Source organism: Saccoglossus kowalevskii, chromosome 16 (genome assembly GCF_978046115.1).
Source record: "Saccoglossus kowalevskii chromosome 16, keSacKowa6.1, whole genome shotgun sequence".
In the NCBI taxonomy this organism is placed as follows: domain Eukaryota; kingdom Metazoa; phylum Hemichordata; class Enteropneusta; family Harrimaniidae; genus Saccoglossus; species Saccoglossus kowalevskii.
The window spans coordinates 1250852-1263586 of NC_140656.1; the positions used below are offsets into that span (position 1 = coordinate 1250852).

At 36.9% G+C, this 12735-nt stretch overlaps 1 protein-coding gene across 1 annotated transcript in view; it reads left to right on the forward strand.

Moving 5' to 3' along the window:
* The window catches only part of LOC100378614 (FACT complex subunit SSRP1-like), a 63930-nt gene extending 51947 nt beyond the window's left edge, over positions 1 to 11983 (forward strand). Inside the window, exon 17 of the mRNA XM_085491572.1 lies at positions 11739 to 11983. Coding sequence (XP_085347698.1) covers positions 11739 to 11840 — 102 coding nt within the window. The 3' untranslated portion in view covers positions 11841 to 11983. The remainder of the gene's footprint in view (positions 1 to 11738) is intronic.
* Positions 11984 to 12735: the final 752 nt, after the last annotated feature.

Below are 12735 nucleotides of genomic sequence, written 5' to 3' on the forward strand. Positions count from 1 at the left end.
GCCCACAACACAACGTTTAACCATCATAAATGTTTGTTGTGAAAACAACTTCTAAAAATTTGCTCTCTCAAAAATAAAATAAAATAAAATGGACAAAAAAAAGAAACGCCGATCAAAAAATGTTTATCGTATAAAAGTATGTTGAATGACACAGTGATATAAAAGTACGGCCAAAGGGATATGGCTTCCTCTCATATTTTAGCATTTGGTGGCACACATTAGACGAGAGTCGGAAATCCGGTAACAGTTGACCGTTTCAGGATTGGTGGGCGTGGCTACAACACGAGAAATATCCCAAATTTACTTGGATACGAGTAATCATTTTCAGCAAAAAAATCAATAATTGTCCATTTCAGTAGGGCACAGATCTAAAATGGGAAGTGTGTGGGTGGACATTGCACAGGCACTTTAAGGTGTCCAGTACACAGACAGTATAGTGTACGCATAAACATGATAAACATTGTAAAATACTTTATATCCGCTTGGAATTTATTTTCGCTGAAGGGATGATTCATTGAAAATAAAATCCACCAAATTTTCTTTCTTTTCCTATATTTCACATTCAACTCATCGAAAATCAGTGAAAATAAATTCCATACAAAACACCCAAAAAGCCTTTTCAGTGAAAATTAATTCCAGCTAAAATAAAGTATTTTACAGTAGTAGCTAAAAAAAGTTTACATCATTAACAGTTTAAAACAATTATAATAGTGTAATGGAAATCAAAATCAATGAGATTTACCATCCATGGTTTATTAAAAAGGGAATTTACTCAGGAAATAAGTGTTTTCTGTGATTAAGATGATGGGAAATAACGCAAATGTTAAACTAGTACAATGTAGTTAGATAAATCAAGAGCCATGGCCTACTGTGTTGTCCCAGAATCAGTGTTCCCTTAAGTAAATTCGGCACTGAGAAAAACACCATGAATCAGGTGTGATTGAGTACACATACACAATCCATGAAATTAAAATTAATATGCCTTTGTTTACAATGATTGGATGTATTTTGTTTTGTTGAAAGTTGACCTTAAAATCCTACTCGCACAGCATAGTCCTGGTTTGTACATTGGGTTGACAAGTAACAGATGTTTACAAAAATTATACAAATAAAAAATATGATGATCAAGCCATTCATAAATATGTCAAAATATTGCTAAGCAAAAATACTATATATACTAAAAAAAAACTGTTGAGAAACGTGAGGAGATAGATTTTCTGGATTAATTTTTCTTTGAAATCTGCTTTACCTGCTGTGTTCAGACAATAACAAGCTTTCATGTCATAGATGTATTACTGTGACCTAGTTGTTTACATCACATCAAATCACATTTGCATGTAATTTACATACAATATATCACACTATAATGGTATCCAACAAAGATAGTAAATTGTTGGAGAAATAATTCTAGAATATTGATGTCAAACATTTGTTTAGGTTTATATCGATTATAACCCATAATTTGCATACATTGTCAATTACTGTAGTCATTGAAACCATTAACTTTTATTTCAAAGATCAAATATACCTTCTGATTTCCAGTTACTTCATGCAACTTGCTGATATCATCTTACCGTTATTATTGAACTTACTATTTTATTATTTTTCCTGCCGAATTGTTGCAAAATTTGTGCATTTTTTCCTATCATTTCTCTGTTAAATTTGGAACAAATGGGCATAATTTCCCATTATCTGCAAGACTTTATCAAAATTCTTAGGAAAAATAAAAATTATGTGGGTTTATTTTGTAAAAACAAAATTTGACTTGAGATTCAAGGAGATAAATAACCGATGTGACCTTGAATAAAGAGGTCCTATTAATTAAGAAGAAATGAAGCTCTTGTTGATATTGTTCTTTCTATCTTATAATTTAATACATTATTCAGTAGCCGGGGCCTGATTCATCATAGCACAAGATATTCGATGGGTCGGTCTTCCATCACCTGATGCTAAGTGGTCTTCTAAAAAATAAATCACCTGAAATGTAAGGCAGATTCACCCTGAAATTAGTAATATACTATAGGTGAATATTAATGTATTCTGTTGTAATAATTATAAAATTAAATTATTGCAGTTAAATAAATTATTATATGAGAGGGGGTTTGTTTATGATTGTAAGGCCCACCTGACATTGTGTTTATGGCTCCTTCTTTCTAGCTGTGTATGCTGGACTAACTATTCACATAAAAATATCAAGCAATACATCGTCATGTAAAAATTCATTCCCATTGCAAGAATAATTAAAATGAAGAATACCTATTGGTACCTTATTTTTGATTTAAATGATTCCATATTATTTTATTTGACCTCAAGAAAATATTTAAATTCTGTTAACCCCTCCCTTGTACAGAAAACAAGAATAGTTTTCTTGGTATGGTGTATGGGGGCGCTATAGCTGTGATGATTGTATACAATTCTTTTCTACATAATTTATTGACATCTCCTTGTTTGAAAACAACATATTATAGAAATAATAAATTTGAAATATCTTAAAAATAATAATTTGATAGTGCCTCACATTCTCTCTTGTATCATTTTGATGCAGACAATCAAACAAAGTGAAATTCATTCTTCAATGTATTTCAGTCTCTTTTTTTACACCAATTCTTTAATTATTGGTGGAACCTCCATACCTCTATTTCTCATTAGATATTGGTCCCTGATTTAAATTTTAAAATTTTTTTTTCTGTAGAAAGGGTCTTTAATTTGTGTGATATATTTTGATATGATGTATATCCGTAACTTAAGTATGACCCCTATTATGGGAGTGTATCATACCACTTTATTATGAATTGTGTTATTTCAAGACTGAACAGCTGATCACCATCTGTGAGTGTATCCTGTGTGCTACCTGTATATTTCTCATATTTTATGAGTTCATAGCCACAATCCTTGGTCATTTCTAACTGTTTATTTCATCCATCAAGACTAACTAAACTAATACTCTCACTTTTTCCCCATATATTTCATTTCTGACCTATCTCTGAAAATAAATTAATAACTCTGTGGTTTATATCTCAAATAAAGTAGTTATCTCTAACTGCTGACCAGTTCATGGTAAAACTGATTTTAACTAACATTAAGTATGGGGGGGGGGGGGGGTACACTGAAAGATGGAATATGCATGCTAAGCTGATTATATATAGTGAAAGAATACAAATATAGCAACAACCCAAGTTATTCATATTTTATACTGTTTCCATGGTAACCCACTCAAAACATTCAACTATACAAAATCAATTCAACTATTTAAAGACCCAAGTATATGTTCTAAACAATAGGAATTATTTCTTTGCAAGTCTCACTGTAGTAAACTGCTTCAGCCAAGCTCCAGTAAAATTGTTTTTACTTCAACTTATTTAATACCGAGTAGATGTATGTGACTATGATAATTATAGCAGTGATTCTATGTCACATGTATGACAATAAATAACATAAAAGTTGAGATTTTGACAAATAAATATAATAAAAAAAACATGACCCAGTAAACCAATGTGCTGCTAAGCTTAATAATTAGTTGTTGTCAATTGATGTCACTTGGCATGGATGCACTAAAACACGATACACAAATCTAATCTTTACAAACATTTACAGTTCCCAGTGTATTTCTCATTATCACATAGTGACAAAGAAGATGCAAATCATGTTCACAAAATATGAAACATACATATGAGAACCACCCCTTGTTTGAAATAAAATTAATACTAGAACTATGATATAAATAATAGTGTATTCTGATAATAGCGCAGTTTACAACAGTTAATGTGTCATTTCCGACAAAAGCTATTGTGAAATAAACATAATTCCAAGGAGTTGTCAATGCCACATTATTGTATGTTCAAAATATGTTCTGTATTAACTGTGTACATAATGTCTGTGTAGCATACACATTAATTTAATGCTTGCAGGATTAGTGTTATCAGCATTTCAATAAACTATGCATGATTCTGCACTCGTTAGCATAGTCACACTTTCATTAAACAAGCACCCAGGGCAACTGAATTGGGCCTTTATTGAACTCCAATATTGTGTGAACATTTTGTAGTAGTTTGACAATGTAGACCAGAGACCTCGATTTGAATATGCAAAATTGCTATTTATTTGAAAATTGCCTTAAGTGAGTTTTGAGTTAATGAATAGCAATCAACACATATTTTCCTGAACTGGTTGTTCACAATTTTAATTCAAAGTCTCATGGACTGTTTATACTGTGTATGTAATTGTTATTGATTTTCTCATTTAAGCCTGTGTAAGCAAAATTTCAATCTAAGTAAATTATGCAAATTTGAAACATGTGTACCTCGGGTTGATGTCCAGACATAATTAGTTTTTGGGCCATGTCTATGCATATTGAGTAGCTTATGAAAAAATCCGAAACGAGTCGTCTTTGATTTCCACAATACTTTTTACAATGAAGAAACAAACATATTCATAAAAATACACACATTTTATTACATCACTCTCAGCTGGCTTAGTGTCTTTATACCACATACGCTATAAGCTCACTCTCAGCTGGCTTAGTGTCTTTATACCATATACACTATAAGCTCACTCTCAGCTGGCTTAGTGTCTTTATACCACATACACTATAAGCTCACTCTCAGCTGGCTTAGTGTCTTTATATCATATACACTATAAGCTCACTCTCAGCTGGCTTAGTGTCTTTATACCACATACACTATAAGCTCACTCTCAGCTGGCTTAGTGTCTTTATACCATATACACGATAAGCTCACTCTGAGCTGGCTTAGTGTCTTTATACCGCATACACTATAAGCTCACTCTCAGCTGGCTTAGTGTCTTTATACCACATACACTATAAGCTCATTCTCAGCTGGCTTGCTTAGTGTCTTTATACTACATACACTAAGCTTACTCTCAGCTGGCTTAGTGTCTTTATACCACATACACTATAAGCTCACTCTCAGCTGGCTTAGTGTCTTTATATCATATACACTATAAGCTCACTCTCAGCTGGCTTAGTGTCTTTATACCACATACACTATAAGCTCACTCTCAGCTGGCTTAGTGTCTTTATACCATATACACGATAAGCTCACTCTGAGCTGGCTTAGTGTCTTTATACCACATACACTATAAGTTCACTCTCAGCTGGCTTAGTGTCTTCATACCACATACACTATAAGCTCACTCTCTGCTGGCTTAGTGTCTTTATACCACATACACTATAAGCTTACTCTCAGCTGGCTTAGTGTCTTTATATCACATACACTATAAGCTTACTCTCTGCTGGCTTAGTGTCTTTATACCATATACACTATAAGCTCACTCTCAGCTGGCTTAGTGTCTTTATACCACATACACTATAAGCTCACTCTCAGCTGGCTTAGTGTCTTTATACCACATACACTATAAGCTCATTCTCAGCTTGCTTAGTGTCTTTATACCACATACACTATAAGCTTACTCTCTGCTGGCTTAGTGTCTTTATACCATATACACTATAAGCTCACTCTCAGCTGGCTTAGTGTCTTTATACCACATACACTATAAGTTCACTCTCAGCTGGCTTAGTGTCTTTATACCACATACACTATAAGCTCACTCTCAGCTGGCTTAGTGTCTTTATACCACATACACTATAAGCTCACTCTCAGCTGGCTTAGTGTCTTTATACCACATACACTATAAGCTCACTCTCAGCTGGCTTAGTGTCTTTATACCACATACACTATAAGCTCACTCTCAGCTGGCTTAGTGTCTTTATACCACATACACTATAAGTTCACTCTCAGCTGGCTTAGTGTCTTTATACCACATACACTATAAGCTCACTCTCAGCTGGCTTAGTGTCTTTATACCACATACACTATAAGCTCACTCTCAGCTGGCTTAGTGTCTTTATACCACATACACTATAAGCTCACTCTCAGCTGGCTTAGTGTCTTTATACCACATACACTATAAGCTCACTCTCAGCTGGCTTAGTGTCTTTATACCACATACACTATAAGCTCACTCTCAGCTGGCTTAGTGTCTTTATACCACATACACTATAAGCTCACTCTCAGCTGGCTTAGTGTCTTTATATCACATACACTATAAGCTCACTCTCAGCTGGCTTAGTGTCTTTATACCACATACACTATAAGCTCACTCTCAGCTGGCTTAGTGTCTTTATATCACATACACTATAAGCTCACTCTCAGCTGGCTTAGTGTCTTTATACCACATACACTATAAGCTCACTCTCTGCTGGCTTAGTGTCTTTATACCACATACACTATAAGCTCACTCTCAGCTGGCTTAGTGTCTTTATACCACATACACTATAAGCTCACTCTCAGCTGGCTTAGTGTCTTTATATCATATACACTATAAGCTCACTCTCTGCTGGCTTAGTGTCTTTATACCATATACACTATAAGCTCACTCTCAGCTGGCTTAGTGTCTTTATACCACATACACTATAAGCTCACTCTCAGCTGGCTTAGTGTCTTTATACCACATACACTATAAGCTCACTCTCAGCTGGCTTAGTGTCTTTATACCACATACACTATAAGTTCACTCTCAGCTGGCTTAGTGTCTTTATACCACATACACTATAAGCTTACTCTCAGCTGGCTTAGTGTCTTTATACCACATACACTGTAAGCTCACTCTCAGCTGGCTTAGTGTCTTTATACCACATACACTGTAAGCTCACTCTCAGCTGGCTTAGTGTCTTTATACCACATACACTATAAGCTTACTCTCAGCTGGCTTAGTGTCTTTATACCACATACACTATAAGCTCACTGTCAGCTGGCTTAGTGTCTTTATACCATATACACTATAAGCTTACTCTCAGCTGGCTTAGTGTCTTTATACCACATACACTATAAGCTCACTCTCAGCTGGCTTAGTGCAATTTTTGGTTAAATGTGTACTTTTATTGGAGATGTGCTTCTAAAAGGTGGTACATGTAGTTAATGATGGCACAGACATGCAAATTTCAAATCACACTATTCATGGCGACATCTCTGTTGAAGATATTCAGGAAACATTTTTATTTGAAATGAAAAACTATTTATCAAGTACTGAGATAACATTTTAATAAATAGATAATATTGCTTGCAATTGTTGAGTTCATTTGTTATTTGTAGCACATTCCAATCGCATACACTGTGTCAGCTGTTGTGTCAGCAGTGTGTTTTTTTTTTGCTCTGTCAAAATCAGTTTATAAAAGATATGACTAACCTCTCTCTGTTATTAAAATGGTTTATGTAAATCTCTAAGACTGCACAGGGGGCACTGTGAACCAATTTTCTATTGTCTGAATTTCAGTCCCTGTAAGACATCCACAATGGGGACTTGTCCTCAGGTTCTATTATATTTATTATGTGAAATAAACACTATCATTAAAAAAAAAATATTATGACCACTGAAAATTGCAGGCTATTATGTCTGTTAAAAAATGCTTTATATTTTGGCCAGTAAAAAAAATAATTGCCTTGCCAGAAGTGACTCTTAATGTGTTCTAACCAGTGACAAAAATAGTGTAAAATGAACTCTGAAAATTACTTTAATTTTTACACAAACCTATAAATACAAATAAATATTCAAAAGTTGTGAAGATACGAATTATCTGTCCAAATTGCAATATATTTCCCAAAGTTCAAGTGTTGATTTGATATGCAGTGTCAGCAATATTTGGTGGACTGAAAATGTTTTAATACGTTAGCAGGATTTTAATGGTGGCAGCTGTCATGATTGTATGACTTCATCTCATTTTGCAAGGAATCCATTTTCAGATTGTAATCATTGTGTAAAATACAGAATAAGGCTGAGATTCACATTTTTCATATTTTGACCAAACCATAAATTATGGAATAAGATTTGATGGGAGACAAATGTGTCACTAATAGTCAATAAAATTTGCCAAGTCAGCATTCGTGTTTGTGGTCACTCTATATTGTTTGCAATATGCGATGTACATAAATCCAGTTACATGTGTTGTCTGCATGGATGCATTCCATAGTGTTTTGTACATTTACAACAGCTGATATTACAATCAATAGAATATTTTCCCTCTTGGAACAAAAGCTTGTATATTAGGCTTGAATATTTAGCATCATGCCTTTTGTACACTAATTATAGGGATGCTAATATCTTGCATGCTCATTCATAACACAGTGCCTCTCGGTACCCATACATAACACGGTGCCTCTCAGTACCCATACATAACACGGTGCCTCTCAGTACCCATACATAACACGGTGCCTCTCAGTACCCATACATAACACAGTGCCTCTCAGTACCTATACATAACACAGTGCCTCTCAGTACCCATACATAACACGGTGCCTCTCAGTATCCATACATAACACGGTGCCTCTCAGTACCCATACATAACACGGTGCCTCTCAGTACCCATACATAACACGGTGCCTCTCAGTACCCATACATAACACGGTGCCTCTCAGTACCCATACATAACACGGTGCCTCTCAGTATCCATACATAACACGGTGCCTCTCAGTACCCATACATAACACGGTGCCTCTCAGTACCCATACATAACACGGTGCCTCTCAGTACCCATACATAACACGGTGCCTCTCAGTACCCATACATAACACGGTGCCTCTCAGTACCCATACATAACACGGTGCCTCTCAGTACCCATACATAACACGGTGCCTCTCAGTACCCATACATAACACGGTGCCTCTCAGTACCCATACATAACACGGTGCCTCTCAGTACCCATACATAACACGGTGCCTCTCAGTACCCATACATAACACGGTGCCTCTCAGTACCCATACAAAACACAGTGCCTCTCAGTACCCATACATAACACAGTGCCTCTCAGTACCTATACATAACACGGTGCCTCTCAGTACCTATACATAACACAGTGCCTCTCAGTACCTATACATAACACAGTGCCTCTCAGTACCCATACATAACACAGTGCCTCTCAGTACCCATACATAACACGGTGCCTCTCAGTACCCATACATAACACGGTGCCTCTCGGTACCCATACATAACACGGTGCCTCTCGGTACCCATACATAACACGGTGCCTCTCGGTACCCATACATAACACGGTGCCTCTCGGTACCCATACATAACACGGTGCCTCTCGGTACCCATACATAACACGGTGCCTCTCGGTACCCATACATAACACGGTGCCTCTCGGTACCCATACATAACACGGTGCCTCTCGGTACCCATACATAACACGGTGCCTCTCAGTACCCATACATAACACGGTGCCTCTCAGTACCCATACATAACATGGTGCCTCTCAGTACCTATACATAACTTTATTAAATAACCAACTTCCATGTCTACTCTATGCAGATGACTTGCTTCTCCTTTCAGAAACCAATACAGGTCTTCAGAATGCGATTAATTCCCTGCAATTATACTGCCACAAATGGAAGTTGGAGATCAACATTAAAAAATCTAAAACAATCATATTTAACAAATCAGGTAGACGCCTAGACAAATATAATTTTTTTTATAAACCAGGATGTACTGGAAAGAGTGACATCATACACTTACCTTGGCATAAATTTAAATACAACAGGGAAATTAGAAAAAGCCCAGGTAGACCTAAAAAACAAAGCTCTTAAGGCCTGCTTCAAAATGAATCAGCTATTATTTTTGTCAACTTGTACACCACTCAGAATTCATTTGAAGATGTTTGATGCAGTAGTTAGACCAATTCTCTTATACTGCACTGAAATATGGTCTAGTGATATTATTGCCCACACAAAACAGCTTTGGAATTTGACAACACCCATGGAAAAACTCCATACCAAATTCTGCAAGTTTTTATTAAAAGTGAACAGCAGAGCCTCAAACTTGCCATGTTTAATTGAATTAGGGAGGTACCCTCTTACAACACAGGGTACAAAACAACTTAAAATATTGGATGAGGGTTCAGGAAATGCCTGAAAATACATTAGTATGTGAAGCATACAAGCTTGGTATTAAGATGCATGATTCTGGTACTAAAAACTGGGTATCTGGTGTGAAAAAGATTCTGAAAACCTAAATTTAAGTAATATCTGGAAAGATGGGCAAATTAAATACAGCAATGCTACTATTGAAGACATTACAGAAAAACTTAAAATGCAATTCCAGAAAAAAAAGTAAAGAATGCATGTTTGATGATGATGATAAGGGCGTGCATCACAAAAGCAAATTGAGAACATACAGAGAAATAAAAACTGATTTTTCTTTTGAGAAATACCTCCAAATAATTAAAAATCCACTATATCGTGCTGCAATGACCAAATTTAGAATAAGTGCCCACCGTTTACAGATTGAATCAGGCAGATACAAAAACATCTCCATCTCTGATAGAATATGCCCTGTCTGTGATCTTGGAGAAATTGAAGATGAGAAACATTTCCTTTTCACGTGCCAGCTATATGATAAAGAAAGAACCAGCCTTTTTACTAAACATAAAATGTATGGAGAGACATTAATAAACATATTAAATAATAAAAACGATCACATAATTAAAGACGTTTCAAAACACATTTATACTTGCTTTATGCTTAGGGAGCAAAAAATCAAACAATAACTTCAGTACCAGCTGCCTCAAAAAAAACTCACAAAACACAGATTCACATTTATTTACATTATATTACAATTATTCATTCATCTCTTATTGTGAGATATGTATTTATTTCATTCATTTACAGTACTTTTAGTATTTCCTTTTATTTTCTTTTTTTTTATATTATTATTACATGTTTTTGACTTTATTGTATTTTATGTCAAGATCTCAAATGGGATACGATAGCAATAAAGAATTACTTACTTACTTACATAACACGGTGCCTCTCAGTACCCATACATAACACGGTGCCTCTCAGTACCCATACATAACACGGTGCCTCTCAGTACCCTTACATAACCTGGTGCCTCTCAGTATCCATTCATAACCCAGTGCCTCTCAGTACCCATACATAACACAGTGCCTCTCAGTACCCATACATAACACAGTGCCTTTCAGTACCCATACATAACACAGTGCCTCTCAGTACCCATACATAACACAGTGCCTCTCAGTACCCATACATAACACGGTGCCTCTCAGTACCCATACATAACACAGTGCCTCTCAGTACCCATACATAACACGGTGCCTCTCAGTACCCATACATAACACGGTGCCTCTCAGTACCCATACATAACACAGTGCCTCTCAGTACCCATACATAACACAGTGCCTCTCAGTACCCATACATAACACAGTGCCTCTCAGTACCCATACATAACACGGTGCCTCTCAGTACCCATACATAACACAGTGCCTCTCAGTACCCATACATAACACAGTGCCTCTCAGTACCCATACATAACACAGTGCCTCTCAGTACCCATACATAACACAGTGCCTCTCAGTACCCATACATAACACAGTGCCTCTCAGTACCCATACATAACACAGTGCCTCTCAGTACCCATACATAACACGGTGCCTCTCAGTACCCATACATAACCTGGTGCCTCTCAGTACCCATTCATAACCCAGTGCCTCTCAGTACCCATACATAACACAGTGCCTCTCAGTACCCATACATAACACGGTGCCTCTCAGTACCCATACATACTGGCACTAGTAATTGACTTGTTTTGTTCCCATTCAGATTATAATAATTTGTGTTAACCCATAACTAAGTCACTCTGCAACCATTTATACTCAGCAGGTCACTATTTTAACATTCAGTACACAATGTTTTTATTTTGTTTCTTCCTAGTTACCATCAGAAGAAGAAGAGCTTAGCACTCCTCCATCATCAAGTAATGAAGGTTCAGGGGGAGGAAGTGATGAAGAAGATGATGACGATGATGATGAATAAGTCTTCTCGCTGTTATCACTATAAAGAGATAATTCATAAACCATTCTATGGATCTGTGGAATTCTATTTTTTGTTTCTTGATGTTTAAATAAAATGTATGAAATATAAAATAAAATGCTGTGGGCAAACCATTTCATAATGTACACTCGCAGAACTGGTTACATCCATATCCGACGCAGAACTGGTTACACCCATATCCCATGCAGAACTGGTTACAGAACTGGTTACACACATATCCCACGCAGAATTGGTTACACCCATAACCCACACAAAACTGGTTACACCCACATCTCACACAGAACTGGTTACACCCATATCCCATGCAGAACTGGTTGCACCCATATCCCATGCAGAACTGGTTGCACCCATATCCCATGCAGAACTGGTTACACCCATATCCCACGCAGACTGGTTACAGAACTGGTTACACCCATATCCCACGCAGAACTGGTTACACCCATATCCCACGCAGAACTGGTTACACCCATATCCCACGCAGAACTGGTTACACCCATATCCCACGCAGAACTGGTTACACCCATATCCCACGCAGAACTGGTTACACCCATATCCCACGCAGAACTGGTTACACCCATATCCCACGCAGAACTGGTTACACCCATATCCCACGCAGAACTGGTTGCACCCATATCCCACGCAGAACTGGTTGCACCCATATCCCACGCAGAACTGGTTGCACCCATATCCCACGCAGAACTGGTTGCACCCATATCCCACGCAGAACTGGTTGCACCCATATCCCACGCAGAACTGGTTGCACCCATATCCCACGCAGAACTGGTTGCACCCATATCCCACGCAGAACTGGTTGCACCCATATCCCACACAGAACTGGTTGCACCCATATCCCACACAGAACTGGTTGCACCCATAA